Source organism: Pseudorasbora parva, chromosome 11 (assembly GCF_024679245.1).
Source record: "Pseudorasbora parva isolate DD20220531a chromosome 11, ASM2467924v1, whole genome shotgun sequence".
NCBI lineage: Eukaryota > Metazoa > Chordata > Actinopteri > Cypriniformes > Gobionidae > Pseudorasbora > Pseudorasbora parva.
In genome coordinates this window covers 33915782-33934822 of record NC_090182.1, presented here as the reverse complement: position 1 = coordinate 33934822, position 19041 = coordinate 33915782, and the positions used below count along the sequence as shown (strand labels likewise).

Genomic DNA, 19041 nt, shown 5'->3' with positions numbered 1-19041 from the left:
CAAAAATAAAGACTGAAGTTTATAATTACAATGTTGTTGTTGTTGCTGTTTACAGTGGGTCATAATATAGCATATCTTTGTCAGTGCGTTTTGTGGTGTTAGGAATTGTTTTTCTGCGCATTTCACACTAACTCAAACGTGCGTACACCACCTCCTGAACTGGCGTTGGATTTGAGCGTGCCATACGCCAACGTCCATATTGATAAATCTCAAAGTCACTGTGGTTTTGGGTGTACGCAAGTTGTACGCTTAAAATTTGGTGTACGCACCTTTGATAAATGAGGGCCATTGTCCCTCATTTATCAATCTTGCGTAGAAACGAGCGTATATGTTGGCATAAGATTATGCTCACACTCCTCTCACCACCTGATTTATGAAGCTGTGCGCACCTCTGCAATCCAGGTGTACGCAACACTTTTGTAAATTAGTCATTAGAATAACACGCCCCTACATATTCAAGTCTCCGCCTCCCCCACGCCCTCATTTTACGCCATGGACACACGGAAGACAGCGAAGAAGCGAAACTTCTCCGATGTGGAGATCGAGACCATCACCAGGTGGAAAAAAACCAAATGACGATGCGTCTGTTCATTCATTCTTGTCAAAGTTAGCCGCTGAATTGACAACACACTGACGTCAGATGCATGTCCGCTAACAAACCAATCAATGTTAAGATGCAGCCCACAAAGATGATGATGACAGGACGCCAGTGCATCATGTAAAGTTCTTTGGTGCGCTAACAAAACTGCAATGTGAAAGCAAACCAAAAAGAACCAAATGTCCAAACACAAACTTTGGTTCGGACCTGGTTTGGTTCGGACGGTGCAGACTTTCAGGTGTGAAAACGCCCTTATTTAGCTTACTTATCTACACTTTGAAGTGAAAGATTCAAGTTAAATTCTAATGAGAGGATTGAGTGTGCAGATCTCAGCACTGTCCAAAAACTCTGCCGTTTTGAGTGGTGAGGGGAATCTAACTTAAACATGTCTGAATGACCATTGCACAATGTTCAAGAAATCATTGGATATGTTTGTGATTGCAGAGTTCAGCTCACGGCACTGAACAAAATTCTGGTGTTTTAGCGATTACTAATCTTAACGGCTCTGATTGGCCATTAGCATTCATATACTCAACATAGTCGTGTGTTATTGGTTATAGTGCGCAATTCTGTAAAACGTGTAAAAAGTATGATGCAACGAGCAGATCTAAATGTAATGCAGCAGCTAAAGAGGTTATTATATTCAGTTTTTTGAGGGGAGCATAACTATTAATGTAAACAAATTACTTTTGAAATAAACAAATCAGAACAGTAAGACAATTATTTTTAAAAGGACTAATCAGTCATTTTATTACATTTCCAGAGTAACTTGCACAAAACTGGTTGAGAAAAATAAGAGGGTGAGTAAATAATGACTGAATTTTCATGTTTGAATGAACTATTTCTTCCAAACTGGTTGATCACAAAGACATATTCCTGATGTTTCACCTGTCTCAGTGTTGAGCTGGCTGACATTTTCCAGAAGTTCAGAGGAAGTGATGTTTTTCTTTCTCTCTGGATTGAGTTTCCAGTACATGAGCAGAGCTGCTTTCCTTACACTGCGCTGAAAACGAGATTCACATGCCAGGGAACACACCTCCTCTCTGTTCTCAGCTGTGATGCCTGGCACAAGGGCACAAGGGCACATGGACACACGCACGGACACACGCACGCGCACGCGCACACACACACACACACACACACACACACACACACACACACACACACACACACACTTTATAGTAAATCTAAATGTTAGTATAAAGTTAGGGATGTCATTTGTTTACAATCTAGATCTCGTAAGTATCTGCTTTACCCCTCCTGTCATGCAGGCAATGCTGTAGCAGCTTCACTGCATCTTTTCGTCCATTTTTCGCCGCCTGGAGTAGCCATGTTACTGCGTTGACAGAATTTACTTCTTCATCTTCTTGCTCGGCTAATCTCAGGTAATATCTACCAATCTGTTTAAAAACAGTGCAAGTTTTTGAATTACTATACAATATATACATGTGACTGCATGTGTTTTGTGGCATTCAGACCTCGGTCTGTGCTTTGGCATCCCCATTCTTTGCAGTCTGTTTAAGATCATCAATGCTTAGCTCCTCTGGGATTTCTCCTAGAAAATGAAAAGAATCACACACATAAATAGCCTTATACTCACATTGTGCTGTCACAACAAATATCTACGGTATATTAAAGCAAACCACTCTTGTTTGTACTTAAGTTGTTCACAGCAGATTTTCACAAATATTTTTTTAATCAGATCTTTAGGACAACTGCCTAAACTTTATTTGCAACTGTTGAAAGAATATTGGATGTGTTTAAGCAATGCAGTTTCAGCATATCTATGATAAGAGGAGAGTTCTACACTTTCTTGGTAGTTAAAAGCAGAAAAGGTTAAGAAAAACATTAGGTTAGCTGACAACATATTGGTGTCCTTCTTATGTTAGTACGATGTTGTCTTGTAATATTTATGACAGCTGTTTGTCTGTCAGTGTGTTATTTATATACTCTATACTTTACCTAGTATTATAGTATTTAGGGGACACTAAAATTATGATTAAAGTTATTCAACTAATTATACAAATAAAATTTATGAATTAGGTTTTATTTAATTGTATAAACTATAATACTGATATGCCAACATTGTCGCTATATGATAAATTAAAATAAGCTGATAACATCACATTTTTCTCCAGTACGACTGTACAGCCAAATCTAATTTTGTTGCAATATTATCCTGTTTGACACTGTGAAGCTGCCTTGACACAATCGTGATTGTAAAAGCGCTATATAAATAAAGTTGATTGATTGATAGTATTTATTAATATTTTAAATCAGCTTTTATTTATAAACTTATATTTTTCATTTTCATTTTAGTTTTCTTATGTGATTTTGCCTTTTTTTATTACTATCTAGCTCTTTTTTTATTTCCGTTTTACTAAGTTTAATACTTAAAGGGTTATTTCACCCAAAAATAAAATAATCTGTCAGTTATTACTCGCCCTCATACCATTTCCAACCCTCAAGACCTTTCTTCATCTTCAGAATACAAGTGAAGATATTCTTTACAGACATGAAGAAATTGTTGAATAAAGTTGTTATTTTTGTTTGTTTTTATCACAAAAAGTATGTTAAAGATGCCCTAGAATGAGTTGAAACAATATTTTAAATTGTTCTGTGATATGGAGGGTATGTGGCTTATTTAAAATGGTACTTCAGCGATGGGAAGATGAATGTATATTTAAACTGGGTCATTGAATTTGGTTCCTTCTATACTGAGAAAAGCCATGTCCCATATTGGCCCCACTTTACATTGGGTGGCCTTAACTACTATGTACTTACATAAAAAAAAAAATTAGTACAATGTACTTTCTGTGTTCAAATTGTATTGCAAAACACTTTAGCTGATATTGAGGTAGGAAACGGGTAGAGTTAGGTACAGGCATGGTGGTGTGGGTTAATTTAAGGGTAGGGTTAGGTGTAAGGTAAGTGCCAACTGTGTAATTACAGATGTAACTACAAAAAATAATTAAAGATGTAATTACATGCAGGTATTTTAAAAATGTAAGTACAATGTAAAAACATGTATTTACACAATAAGTGCATTGTATCAAATGATTAATTAAAATGTTACTACATAGTAGTTAAGGCCACCTAATATAAAGTGGGTCCAACGTATTTTTGGCTCGTGTATTAAAACAACAACTCACAGAATGCACTTGCTTCACTGCACTGCCCACTACCAAAGCCACCGTTACTGGATCACTGGATCACTAGCCCTCCGTAGCACCGCCCCTACCGTTGCTTTCATTTTTATAGTAATAAAAGTTAGTTAAGTTAGAGAACAGACACTATAATTAAAAACTGATGTGTCTGTTCAATATAGTGTGAGCCGAATGAGTGTCATGGCCCAAACGCAGCAGGAGTCAGCTTGCATTCATTACGCGTAAAGAGCTGAGATGAGGTAATCATGGTCGCAGCATACATTCACAGCTTGTGTTCAGTCTGGTGCGTTTTCAATTCATGCCTTTGGAAGCTTAATACACAATTTTAATTAATTTGAAATGTTGAAACACTCACTTTGCTCCGCACCACTCTGTTTACATGAATGCCCGCAGCTGCCCTAGCCGAGTGCTGAGAGTGCAATCCCACCCCTCATGCGCGGGTTAAAAACATGTGGAAATAACTCCACTTTGGACTTTACAGGTCCATTTATAACCCTAGAAATTGTCCCTAGAATGAAGTCCCTAGTCTGTTTTTGCCTTTTTTGGAAGGGTCATAAATAATAATGTTGAGCTCAGCTCTGATTGGCTCATTTCAGTAGCTCACGCAAGTGCAGTTATTCAGCTACAATCGCAAACAGCCCAAGTGGTTCGTGAGTCGACTGAATGACAATTTAAGCAGAAAATCTCAAATGGAGATTACTGAAATACAGCTTACTTGTTTAATAGTGTTTTCAGATCATTAGTACATGGAAGAGATAGCTCGCGTGCAGATGATTGCCAGATTACAAATGTTTAAGTAAAAAAAGGATAAGTGTTCTTTTAGCAGAAAAGCTCTGATTGGGGGTTTTAAATGACTAAATGACTGAGCTTGAGCCCCTGCCCCTTTCAAAGTGAAAATGAAAGTGCCCTTTTCCATTGCACCACATTGCCCCCGCGAATGTGATTTTTGTCCCGCGATCTCTCTCCCCAAGGAACGTGATTTCTACCGAGGGGGACCCCCTTATTTTTCTCCATCATGCCCTGATGGAGTTTTGGTTCCACTGGCTTGCTCAGTTGGGGAGACTAAAATAATGATCCAAGTTATTTAACTAAATATAAAAATAAAATTAATTATGTCTTATTTAAACTGATCTGCCATCATTGTCATAATGTGATATTGTGATGAATTGAAATGCGCTCATAACATCAGTGTTTATCTCCGGAGCGACTGTACAGCCAAATCAAATTTTGTTGCAATATTGTCCTGTTTAACACTGTGAAGCTGCTTTGAAACAATCATCATTGTAAAAGCGCTATATAAATAAAGTTGATTGATTGATATTCGTTCAGCTGCATTTCCTTAGCTTTGCCTCCGCCTTTTGCGCGTCACTCACTCACTCACTCTCACGAGCCGTTGAATAACGCATGTTCATCTCGCGGCGTGCGGTCACGTGACAATGGCGCTCTCAATGGTTCTAAACAAACCAGCGCTGTGTCAATCAATACATTTGAAGAGACAACAGCTTCACTATATGGGTATTTGCAGCAATTTTTGGTAAGCAGTACAGCATAGAGTGCATTGATTATTACATCAACCGCATTAACAGTGTCATTTAAAAATGGAGAGTGATGGAGATGCAACATTGTAATGTTATGCTCTTCTTGTATTTAGCCCTGAGATATTCCTTACTATCATAGTCAAATGTGACCGTACACCTTAACTATTTTTCAATTAAATAAATTTTATTAAATAAACTATATTTTAGTTTATTAATATTTATTGAATATTTTGAGTACTATCTTTTGGTACTAAATACTGTTTGTGCAATAATTATGGTCCATTAATGACCACTTAAAATATTTTTCTTCTAATATTTATATTACAATTAGTGTAGTATTTAAGGTTAAAATAGAGAATTCCAACGCAAAGAGGCAAATTAGACTTATTTTGTGGCTGGAAAAATACTAATTTTAACTTGTAATGCCATTTCCCATGAATGGCTCTTTAAAGGGGGGCGTGAAATGCTGTTTCATGCATACTGAGCTTTTTACACTGTTAAAGACTTGGATTCCCATACTAAACATAGACAAAGTTTCAAAAAACTAATGCACGTTTGATGGAGTTTCAAAAATGTGTCAAAAATACTCCTTCCGGTTTGTCACAAGTTTCGGAGAGTTGTTTTCGAGTATGGCTCGGCTCGACGTTAATAGAGCGGAAGGTCCTTGTATGAGCCGTACGGGCTCTTCTCCCGGAAGGGTGTGCATGCGCGTGTGACCAGAGCGAGAGAGGAAATGCACGCCCATAAACACTCTCTCAGGTGCAGATCCACTCGTCCGTGAACACTTCTGTCGCGCCGCGCTCCACTTTATTCCTATGGGTGACATCAAGCGACTTCAACGCTTCAGCACAGCATTCCAGGAAGGCAGCGCTGCATTTGAACCGATTTGAACGCAGAAATGACGGGAAGCTTCACAAAATCTCTTCAGTCGCATCGCAAAGTGGATCTTTACAGTCACTGCTGTCAGGACTTCACCAAATCATACCAAAGAAGTGTTTTTGACGGAGCGGTCCCAGCGATAAAGTTTTGGTCCTGCTTTGGAAGCAGCCGGCGAGTAAAACTGCTTCAAATGTCTATGCTGTTGGCTATCGTCGCCTGAGTAAACATCAGTAAACGACACGATCGTGCGCTTCGTCATTCAAATGCGCTAACGGAGTCCATTGCTGTTCTATGTATAACGTTACACTAGTCTGACGTGCGAAACCATTTTGCTTGCTACTGTTAAGGTTTAGTCGCATACAATAGTCCATAAACCGAATCATGTCCTCATAAACTGCGAGTAAAGACACACAAATGTTGACAGGCCACTAAATACAGTACATACCACAGAGACGGACGGTCCTGCTGTCGCTGTTTCTCCTGTTCCAATTTATTTCAGCCTCCGAATGATTCTGGATCATATATCTATTAGCTGAGATCGATAGCCATGGGCTTCTCCATGCTTGAGGATGTCACCACTTTGTGCGCTCGTCATTCTTTAGCTACGGCCACACGATATGCCTCCAGGCGCTCTGTTTTTTCCGGAAAGACTCGGTACAGCCCATATTTCTTTTATAAATATAATAAAACTAAAGACTATTCGGAGATATGAAGGATGCAATACTACTCTATAGGTACTCAAGATTGACATGAGATTGACTGAAACTGAGTGTTTCACCCCCCCCTTTAATAAATACTTAACTTGTCTCTGTTTGGTACCATAGTGAATGAACTGGGCTTAGTGGGCTAAGCTAAATGCTATCAGATCGTCACTGCGCGTCAGAGAGATTAAGTGTACGCACTGAGACGAGAGAGGTATGTATCAACTCGTTTTAGTTAAGGGAATAACAGTTTAAAATGAAAAAGCGGTGAAGTAGAGAGAGAGAGAGAGAGAGAGAGAGAGAGAGAGAATATTTTTATTGCTTTTCTATGTATATTTATTTATGCTTTTTTGCATTTCTTTGTATAATTATTTATGTTTTTATTTATTTTAAATGTTGGCAGCTTTGGATTTCCATAGTGTAATAGAAAAAAATGTAAAAAATAGAAAAAATGTGTCAAAAATACTCCTTCCGGTTTGTCACAAGTTTCGGAGAGTTTTTTTCGAGTATGGCTCGGCTCGACATTAATAGAGTGGAAGGTCCTTGTATGAGCCGTACGGGCTCTTCTCCCGGAAGGGTGTGCACGCGCGTGTGACCAGAGCGAGAGAGGAAATGCACGCCCATAAACACTCTCTCAGGTGCAGATCCACTTGTCCGTGAACACTTCTGTCGCGCCGCGCTCCACTTTATTCCTATGGGTGACATCAAGCGACTTCAACGCTTCAGCACAGCATTCCAGGAAGGCAGCGCTGCATTTGAACCGATTTGAACGCAGAAATGACGGGAAGCTTCACAACATCTCTTCAGTCGCATCGCAAAGTGGATCTCTACCGTCACTGCTGTCAGGACTTCACCAAATCATACCAAAGAAGTGTGTTTTTGACGGAGCGGTCCCAGCGATAAAGTTTTGGTCCTGCTTTGGAAGCAGCCGGCGAGTAAAACTGCTTCAAATGTCTATGCTGTTGGCTATCGTCGCCTGAGTAAACATCAGTAAACGACACGATCGTGCGCTTCGTCATTCAAATGCGCTAACGGAAGTCCATTGCTGTTCTATGTACAGGGTTGCCAACTTTTAAGTTCAGGTTGGAGTGAGATTTTTGGGGGGCCGGGGGGGGGGGGGGGGGGGATGCTTTTGATCTTGATTCAGTATCAGTTTATATCTAGTAATATAGATATAATAATATGTTTGTTTTGGCACTCATAATAATATGTTTGTTTTGGCACTAGTTTAAAGATTTCTTGGGTCAAATTATATGTGCCATTCCTTAATATTCACTTGTGACTGCTTATATAAGTATCATTATTCATTAAAAAGATTAGGATGCAAGTTATTTAAGTTTTGAAATTTCACATTTAAAGAAATCTAGTGTTTGATCATCATATCTAAATATTTATTAGAATGCAAAGACTGCAATATATTTTTGAGCAACTAGATTAGATACATGTATATTTATTAAAGAGCCATAAGGCACCTAATGGCATTACAAATAAACATTAATATTTTTTAGCCACAAAATGACTCTAATTTGCCTCTTTGAATTGGAATTCTCCATTTTAATATTAATTACTACACTAATTGTAATATAAATTTTAGAAGAAATACAAATATTAGAAGAAAAATATTTTAAGTGGTCATTTATTGAAAATAATTGTTGCACAAATAGTATTTAGTACCAAAAGACCTCCTCAAAATATTCAATAAATATAATTTAATGAGTATGAGTGTGACCTATTAGTAAGGAATACCTGAGGGCTAAATACAAGAATAACATTAATGTTAACAATGTTGCACTCTCCATAATAAAACGATCCTGTAAATATGGCTGACTTAATAATCAATAAACACTAAGCTGTACTGTTTACCAAAACTTGCAGCAAACATCTATATGGTGAAACTGTTGTGTATCCGCTTAAGCCATTTAAATTCATTGGCACAGCGCTAGAAGTATTGAGCGCTCATGGGCCACGTGACCAGCGCGCGCCGCAGGGAGACGAGAGCATGCAACTCCGCTTTTCAACGCCTCTGGCTTTAACATTATGCCACATTAGCGCCAAAACGCTATTTATTGTTTGAATTTCATTAAAACACATTTAAAAAAATTAAAGCTTATAGCTTTGTTTAATATCAAAAGCAGGTTTGGCAATTTGGCGTGAGATTGAGTTGGGCGGAGTGAGAGCGTGAGACAGAGCCTGAAAGCGTGAGAATCACGCCAGATGCGTGAGAGTTGGCAACCCTGTATGTATAACGTTACACTAGTCTGACGTGCAAAACCATTTTGCTTGCTACTGCTAAGGTTTAGTCGCATACAATAGTCCATAAACCGAATCATGTCCTCATAAACTGCGAGTAAAGACACACAAATGTTGACAGGCCACTAAATACAGTACATACCACAGAGACGGACGGTCCTGCTGTCGCTGTTTCTCCTGTTCCAATTTATTTCAGCCTCCGAATGATTCTGGATCATATATCTATTAGCTGAGATCGATAGCCATGGGCTTCTCCATGCTTGAGGACGTCACCACTTTGTGCGCTCGTCATTCTTTAGCTACGGCCACACGATATGCCTCCAGGCGCTCTGTTTTTTCCGGAAAGACTCGGTACAGCCCATATTTCTTTTATAAATATAATAAAACTAAAGACTATTCGGAGATATGAAGGATGCAATACTACTCTATAGGTACTCAAGATTGACATGAGATTGACTGAAACTGAGTGTTTCACCCCCCCTTTAATAAATACTTAACTTGCTTGAAGTATTGCAGATCATAACTGCTTACTTATTTGTAGGTTTTACATTTTAATACATGTTAGACATGGTCAAATACTAGACCCCCCTAGATATGAAGGAGGAAACTGTGGTATTTGAGGCTCATGGTGTGTTAGTTTGATGTACTCATATTATTCAACTATGCCAAGGTAATTACAGTTTTCCATTCTAGGGCACCTTTAACTTTTTACTACCTTTCTGGGCCTTAAATGTGTTAATTAAAGGGATACTTCACTGCCTTTTCTTATTAAACTATGTTATTCCCTTAACTTAAACGAGTTGATACATACCTCTCTCGTCTCAGTGCGTGCACTTAATCTCTCTGACACGCAGTGACGATCTGATAGCATTTAGCTTAGCTCCCTAAGCCCAGTTCATTCACTATGGAACCAAACAGAGATCAAGTTAGAAGTACCAAACACCTCCACATTTCCCCTATTTAAATACAGTTACACGAGTAGTTGAACGATCAAGTATGGTGACAAAATAAAACGTGGCGCGTTTCTAATCGGATTAAAAAGGAGAACTATAATGTATGGTGGAATAGCACTTCTGAGAGTACTTCGGCTCGGCGCAGTAAAAAGTCCTGGCCGAAACATCTTCCCTCACATCTCCCTATTGACAGAAATGAGAGAGTGAGGGGGAGGTGTGAGGAAAGATGTTTCGGCCGAGACTTTTTACTGTGCTGAGCCGAAGTACTCTCAGAAGTGCTAATCCGCCATACATTATAGTTCTCCTTTTTAATCCGATTAGAGAAGTACCACGTTTTATTTTGTCACCATACTTGATCGTTCAACTATTCGTGTAACTGTATTTAAATAGGGAAAAGATAGAGGTGTTTGGTACTTCTAACTTGATCTCTGTTTGGTACCATAGTGAATGAACTGGGCTTAGTGGGCTAAGCTAAATGCTTTCAGATCGTCATCGCGCATCAGATAGATTAAGTCTATGCACTGAGACGAGAGAGGTATGTATCAACTCGTTTTAGTTAAGGGAATAACAGTTTAATATGAAAAAGCGGTGAAGTAGAGAGAGAGAGAGAGAGAGAGAGAGAGAGAGAGAGAGAGAGAGAGAGAGAGAGAGAGAGAGAGAGAGAGAGAGAGAGAGAGAGAGAGAGAGAGAGAGAGAGAGAGAGAGAGAGAGAGAATTTTTTTATTGCTTTCTATGTATATTTATTTATGCTTTTTTTGCATTTCTTTGTATAATTATTTATGTTTTTATTTATTTTTAATTTTGGCAGCTTTGGATTTCCATAGTGTAATAGAAAAACTGAACCAAGACTACACGATGACTTGTGAGTGGTGACATACAGTGAAGCAAAAAAGTATTTAGCCAGCCACCAAGTGTGCAAGTTCTCCCTATTAAAAAGATGAGAGAGAACTGCAATTTCCATATGTACACTTTAACTATGAAAGACAGAATGAGAAAAAAAAAAGAAGTTACAGGTCTGTGAGAGCCAGAAATCTGGCTCTGTTTTTTTTTAATAAGTGACCAAATACAAAAATTTCCACCACAATTTGCAAATAAATTATTTAAAAATCAGCCTTTGAGACTTTCTGGATGTTTTTTTATGGGTACGGTTGTGTGTGGACCATCATGTTTACTTTTCTAATAATCATATTTTTTTGTATGATTCACATGGTACACATTTATACAAAAATCGCCACCTCATCAAATAGTTGTTTTCTTATGACATCGGGTTGGTTACAAGCATCAACCATGTGATAAATGGAGTGAATCTGTACCCTGTGGAGGAAAAGATGATTGTCCAGGAAAGGCAGAATGGCAATTGCTGGCTGCATTCAGCTGGGATCGACCAGTCTGTAAGGCAAGGTGTGGGGGTGGAGTCATTGCTGAAGGATTTAAAGAAGAGGACACTGGATGAACGGTATGCCCAGGCGAAGAGAACGTTGTGGGAACAGGTGATGATGGGGACGACAGAGGAGATTCAAGTAGAGACTCATCCATTTCTAAGTCCCGAACTAAGGCAAAAAAGAAGAAGAAAAAAAATTCTTACACATTTGGTATTAGTGATTTATCAGTAAGTAAGTATATTTTAAAGGCGGGGTGAAATGCTGTTTCATGCATACTGAGCTTTTTACACTGTTTCAGACTTGGATTCCCATCCTAAACATAGACAACGTTTCAAAAACTAATGTTGGACGTTTGATGGAGTATTTCTGTGTTAAAAATACTCCTTCTGGTTTCTCACAAGTTTCAGAGAGTTTTTTTCAAGTATGGTCGGCTTGACGTCGATACAGCGGAATGTCCTTGTATGGGCTGTACGGGCTCTTCTCCCGGTAGGGTGCGCACGCGCGTGACTAGAGCGAGAGAGGAAATGCACGCCCATAAACACTCGCTCGGCTGAAGATCCACTCGTCCGTGAACACTTATGTCCTTATAGTCCGCGCTCCACTTAATTCCTATGGGTGACATCAAGCGACTTCAACGCTTCAGCACAGCATTCCGAGAAGGCAGCGCTGCATTTGAACCGTTTTGAACACAGAAATGACGGGAAGACGGGACAACATTGCTTCAATCGCGTTGCAAAGTGGATCTCCACGGTCACTGCTGTCACAGGACTTCACCAAATCATACCAAAGAAGTGTTTTTGACGGAGCGGTCCCAGTGATAAAGGTTCGGTCCTGCTTTGGAAGCAGGCGGTGAGTAAAACTGCTTGAAATGTCTATGCTGTTGGCTATCATCGCGTGAGTAAATATCAGTAAACGACGCGATCGCGTGCTTCGTCATTCAAATGCGTTAACGGTTACTCCATTGTTGTTCTATGTATAACGTTACACTAGTCTGACGTGCAAAACCATTTTGCTTGCTACTGCTAAGGTTTAGTCCCATACAATAGTCCATAAACCGAATCATGTCCTCATAAACTGCGAGTAAACACACACAAATGTTGACAGGCCACTAAATACAGTACATACCACAAAGACTGACGTCCTGCTGTTGCTGTTTCTCCTGTTCAATTTATTTCAGCCTCCGAATCTTCCATGGAAATGCCAAGTGACCAAGTCCAAGATGAGGCCTTGCCTCTAGTGGAGTGGGCTTTAATGCCTATAGGGCAGGTTAGGTTCTTAGACCTATATGCTAGCGAAATAGCATCCACTATCCAGTGTGAAAGTGTTTGCTTCGTGACAGCACAACCTTTAGTGCGGACGCCGAAGCAAATTAAGAGCTAGTCCGACTGCCTGAAGGGGGCGGAGCGCTCTAAATACAATCCCAATGCTCTGACAGGGCAGAGTAGGCTTGCGTCCTGTTCTCCCTGAGATGCGGGTCATGGAAGCAATGTAATAACCTGTGCTCTGAAAGGGGTTGATAGCACTTTGGGTATAAAACCATGTCTCAGTTTGAGCACAACCTTGGAGTTTTTGAGCCCAAACTCAAGAGAGGACGGACTCACTGACAGTGAGTCACTCACTCGCATAACCGAGGTTTTGAGTGATAAGAGCTTTAAGCTCGTGGTCTGAAGTGGCTTGAAGTGGGGACCCCTCATGGCCTCTAAAACCACAGCGAGGTCCCAAATAGGGATCATGGAGGGCAAGGCGGGTTCAATCTCCTAAGCCCCTTTAAGAAAACATACAATAAGCTAGAGCTGCAACTAACGATTATTTTTTCTGTCGACTAATCTAACGATTATTAGTTGACTAATCTAACGATTTATTTTTTACCCTTTGAAATTTTTCAAAATTCCGTGGCACCCCCTCGCATAAGTTACGCTAGAGGTGTAACAGTACAGACTGCTCACAGTTTGCTTTGTATGACGGTTTTAGGTTCACGTTTCAGTACAGTTCGGTATTTGCTATGTTCAGGGGAAAAAGGACTACTGTCAAATGAAAATAAAGAAAATAAGAACAGATAACTTAAATAGAAGCAGCAGCACAAATAAATACTATTGAGCAAAGATGAGAATAAAATAAACAATGCTTTTCAGGTAGGTCTAACATTAGTTTTTAGGGAGAGAAATGGAATGAAGTAATCAAAAGTAAAATAACCACACATTTAACTGTTTAAAATTAAAAAATTAATCCTTATTAAACTTACAAAAGCTATTCAGTCAGGAGCAGTGAGTGATGTCTTTATCTTTTGTTTGACATCAGACAGCAGTGAAGGCTACTGCGCCTTTAAGACCCACGGATAGTCGTCGTATTTTCTGTATAAAGTTCACTTAAGGCATATACAGAGTAGGCTATGACATTTTGACATACTTTTTGTAAGTTTGTCCGTTTAAGCACAGGATTTGAAAGATAACTCAATATTTGCGCGCTTTGGGACGAGTGCACAGAAACAGATCTTCTCATTCGAGTCTCCTGGCTACACGGTGGTGATGACGGTGAAAATGACTGCTCATATTCGGACGTACAGCAGCACTCGCATGCGTTTTATAAAGTTTAAAAAGAGAGACCGTTTTGCCCACGTTTTTCTTTTATTATCGCTGTTGTTGTAGTGTATACCTGAGGAGTCAGCACGTGTATCCATCGACAGAAACATACATACAGCATTATTTTCAAGTTACAACCCATATTAAAGATGCGTCATCAGATGCGAGATGAACCGAAGTGTAAGTGCGTCCCCGCAACTTTTGCTCGGGATCCCGGTTGGGAAACACTGGTCTGTATTGATTGACACCGCGCTGGTTTGTTTAGAATTATATGAGCGCCGTGACCGCGCGCTGCCGCGTGATGAAGGCGTGTCGCAACTCTGTTATTCAACTGCTCTGGTTTTAAAAGCTATGTCATACTAAATGCGCCAAAATGCAATAAAACTTGTTTTACGGTCGAAATGCAACGTGTGTGTGTGTGTGTGTGAGTGAGTAAGAGACGCGCAAAAGGGCGGAGAGAACTTAAGGAAATGCAGCTAAAATATGCGTGCGTCTTTTAAATAGCGTAAAAATGAATGAATGACGAATGTGGCGGCCGTTATTGATTATGTGGCGGTCCGCTACAAATTAGTCTATGTGTGGGAAACACTGTTTGGCCTCTGTTTCAAGTATTCCCACACTTTTGATATTCGCGGTCTAGGTTTTTGTGATAGAACCAGGAGCAGAAGCCAACATTACGCGAGATGAAAGTCTAACACGACGCGTCGACGCATTTCACGAACGTATTTCATCGATGACGTCGACGCGTCGTTGCAGCACTACAATAAGCTCACTTTTCCCTAGTGAATGCCCCGCGATCTGAGCGTGGTTAGCTGCTATGGCGGCAACATAAACTTTGAACGTGGAGGGGGAACGACCCGCGTCCATTAGCTCTTCGCATGAGGGTGCGTCGATGTTTCGCGCAGCACACCAGTTTGAAAACACTGACCACTTCAGAGAATAGAGCCACCTGGTCATGGGGGCTCTAGCTTCTGAAATAGTGTTCATAACTCTGTCAAAGAGGTTTCCGGATACACGTTGATGTGCCATACATTAAGGGTCCAAAGCTCGGGACTGGGATGCCAGATCTTCTCCTTCGCCTGCGTGAGGAGGTCTTTCCTCAGCGGAATGAGGAAGCAAAACGGTTTTGCACGTCAGACTAGTGTAACGTTATACAGAGAACAACAATGGAGTAACCGTTAGCGCATTTGAATGACGAAGCATGCTTTGTGAGAACGCTAGGTTTATGTTTGGGTGGTTTTACAATAAACAAACTGACACCTATAGTGGTCAGCTAAACAAATGTATTTAAACACACACCATAGATCGCATGCTCCATTGATAAATTAACTAACATTATACACGATTGTGTTGTTTACTGATGTTTACTGACGCGACAATAGCCAACAGCATAGACATTTGAAGCAGTTTTACTCACCGCCTGCTTCTAAAGCACGACCACGAACCTTTATCGTCACCGCTCCATCAAAAACACACATCTTTGATAACTGTTGATTTTGTGAAGTCCTGTGACAGCAGTGACCGTGGAGATCCACTTTTGCGACGCGACTGAAGCGTGATGTTGTGCCGCTTCCCATCATTTCTGCGTTCAAAACGGTTCAAATGCAGCGCTGCCTTCCCGGAATGCTGTGCTGAAGCGTTGAAGTCGCTTGACATCACCTATAGGAATAAAGTGAAGCGCGGTGCGACAGAAGTGTTGCACGGACGGCTGGATCTGCACCTGAGAGCAGTGTTTATGGGCGTGCATTTGCTCTTTCGCCTAAGTCACGCGCGCGGGCACCCTTCCGGGAGAAGAGCCTGTACGGCCCATTCAAGGACCTTCCGCTCTATCGGTTTCAAGCGGACCCATACTCGAAAAAAACTCTCCGAAACTGGTGAGAAACCGGAAGGAGCATTTTTAAAACAGAAATACTCCATCAAACGTCCAACTTAGTTTTTGAAACTTTGTCTATGTTTAGGATGGGAATCCAAGTCTTTAACAGTGTAAAAAGCTCAGTATGCATGAAACAGCATTTCACCCCCCCTTTAAATTCATTTAGAAATGTAAACTTGTCATCAGGTATAAAATATGGTCAGTATGAGAAAAAAGTGTTAATGAGAGGACGCACTACTGTTGCAGGATAGTGGGTAGATATATTTATTTATTATTCAGAATGCACAAAAAATATATAGAAACATTTCTATCAAGGTAATAAGTTAAAGCGTCTAACGTTAGGTCTCTGTTCCATTCTGCTGCAGGGAGCTCGTATGGGTTGACGTTTTTGATATCATCCAGCTCCTCTGAATACCTCTGCCTGGCGCTGGTAGCAATTTCTCCCTGTAGTTAACCTATTTCTTTTTATTTTCCATTTTAAAATTTCTCCATTATAGGACGTGATAATTCCTCGAGCCGTCTTTCCTGTATCGCTCTTACAGTGTTGCCCCTGGCAACCGATAGCGTCGGATCCCAAAATGGTGGACGGGTCCAAACACCGCCCAATTTGTCACGTAACAGCAAGCTACCATGACCTATGTCCTCATTCTCAATTATTATAAATATAAAAACAACCGTTTTTGTTTACGAATGTTTACCGCAGTTTCTCTGTGTGAGCAGCGCTCATGTTTTGTGATTTATCCTCGAGAGGCTGCACAAGTGTCAACAGCGCGACCTTGTTATCGTCAGTTTAATAGATATGTGATTTTGTCTATATCGCAAATATAAGACAACCCCCCATTTTTCAGCCTATTGCTAGGACACAAAACCTTGTCTTATATTCGTGTATATGGTATGTTAATTGTTAAAAGGATCGAGTGAACAATCTGTAAGCAACTTATTACGTTTGTATTTTGTAATACAAAATAATATTAAAATATTATAATATTAAACACTATTTAATTTTGTATGGTACTTGGAGTTTCCTATTGTTACTGTACTGTATTACTGTATTGTCCCCTGTCCTTGAATGAAAGCTCTGCCTCCAACATAGTATGCCGTATATGCGCGCCTTTTAAATCTCTGGCCCCAGCTTCCTTACTCCTTTCATGATCTCCAGCGGGAAATTCCTTAATGAAACGTAGACCATTGTTTTTCAAATATGAAGAATTCTTCGCGGCTTTACAGACAGCATCTCTGTAAGAGCAAACTAAAAAACTCAAGACTTGTTACCTTCTCAGCAACGGCCTTCAATTCAGCGGACATGTCAGAGATCTTTCTTATATCCTATCTGAGTGGCAGTTAGGGCTGGGCGATAAAACGATAACGATAATTATCACGATATAATTTTCCTCGATAAAACGATAACAACAGGTCGATAAATTCTCGATATAATGCTTACGCGCTATGCGTAATGCTGCGCATGCGTATTGCAGACCGGGCGTCTGCGTGCTGCACGCGGTAATGTTTACAGTCTGTGGCTGACCATATGGCTGACAGGCTTGGAGGATCGGAGATAAGTGGAGCGATAAAAATGAGCAATAGTGAAGAAAATGCAGCGCTCAAGGCCAGCTCGGGGGACACAGATATCGTTGACAAGTTAGTTCGCTCAACTTGAGTGGTTTGGAGATATTTTAGCGATCCCATCCGACATATAACAGAGCGACGTGCGTGGACTGCTTATCATAGGTTCACGTTCACCACACGGAATTTAATTATTAAATTATCGTGTTTCTTCAAAGTCCTTCCATATAACATGCAGCCCAACACAGCGGTGAATCTACATTAACTACATTCACACACCGGCTTATTACCTTGTTAGCTGTAGTGGGTGACTTATTTACAACAGGCTAACGTTACCAAACTATAATCACTAAAACATCGGACTTGTACATCGCTATCATAATTGTTTGTCTTTGGTGATGTATTAATGACTCCGCATCGCCTGTATCAAAAGAGAAATAATGTCATCTGGTGTTTAAAATTAATAAAATAGACTAGACAGCCCTTACTGGAGATCCACAAATACTGAACTTTTCTCTCTCCCGACCAGCCCACTGTCGGTGAGGTGTGTTTCCCTGCGTCCCAATTCGCATACTATCCATCCTAAATAGTATTCGAAAATAGAATTAGTATGTCCCAAATCGTAGTATGCTGAAAAGAGTATCCCAAAGATTCCCGGATGGTTTACTATTTCCGGTCCGAATTCGAAGTATGAATCGATGGGCACTCTAACGGCTGATATTGCCCACAACCCACTGCGAGGTGTATGGGGATTCGATTAGAACTACAAACTCGGATAAAAAGCGTTAAAAAACTACAAACATGACGGATGTGCGAGTTCGACGGTTAAGTAGAGAAGTTTAGATAAAGGGGTTTGAGTGACCAACTATCAATATTTAACCTGACAAAAATATATTTATTCAGTGTTGTCCACATTATATTTCACCTGCAGCAGCATTGTGAACTTTTGTAATGACACGTTTGGCCATTAACTTTTAAATGCATCATTATATTTAAACTGCAAACACATGAGGAGAGTCTCTGCATTAAAGACCCACAAATGGCAGATCAACGAGCGGCTACATTTCTCTCCGATACGGTAAGAGATTAATCTGTATGTGGAGGATTTGAACTGTGACGAATCTGACGATGATTGACAGGGCAGATAAACGGTGACGGGATGCACGTAACTAAGCGACAGAGTCCGTTAAAGATGGCGAAGTAGTATGTCCCGAAGCTTGCATACTTTTCTGCTACACACTCAAAAGTATATACTTTTTCTTCACAAAAAGAGTACATACTTTTAGGACGTAGTATAAGTAGGCGAATTGGGACGCAGCATTTGTGTGTGTGTGTCGGTGAGATGCACGGTGGACCAATCCACTGTGAGGCAAGAGAAGGGGTCTCAAAATGTTTCTTAAAACGGTTTTTTTTTGACCATTTGCGTTTTTAGTGTTTACTTACACAATTAAATATATATGATGCAATATTGAGCGTTTTTGTTCTATTTAAGCTGCGAAAATCGTTCACAGCAGGACCGCAACGCGTCTCACAACAACCTGTGTAAATGAACGATTCA

At 40.2% G+C, this 19041-nt stretch overlaps 1 protein-coding gene across 2 annotated transcripts in view; it reads right to left on the bottom strand.

Annotated features, from left to right (window-relative positions):
* wfs1b (Wolfram syndrome 1b (wolframin)) overlaps positions 1–19041 on the bottom strand; it is a 36271-nt gene that overhangs the window by 7267 nt on the left and 9963 nt on the right. Inside the window, exons 2-5 of one of the 2 annotated variants that reach the window (XM_067457833.1) lie at positions 11400–11636; positions 2077–2153; positions 1854–1998; positions 1487–1660 (exon numbers count right to left, since the gene is read on the bottom strand). In XM_067457833.1, the coding sequence (XP_067313934.1) occupies positions 1487–1660; positions 1854–1998; positions 2077–2153; positions 11400–11622 (619 nt within the window). In that variant the 5' untranslated portion in view covers positions 11623–11636. The remainder of the gene's footprint in view (positions 1–1486; positions 1661–1853; positions 1999–2076; positions 2154–11399; positions 11637–19041) is intronic. The other variant, XM_067457834.1, reaches the window with a different exon arrangement.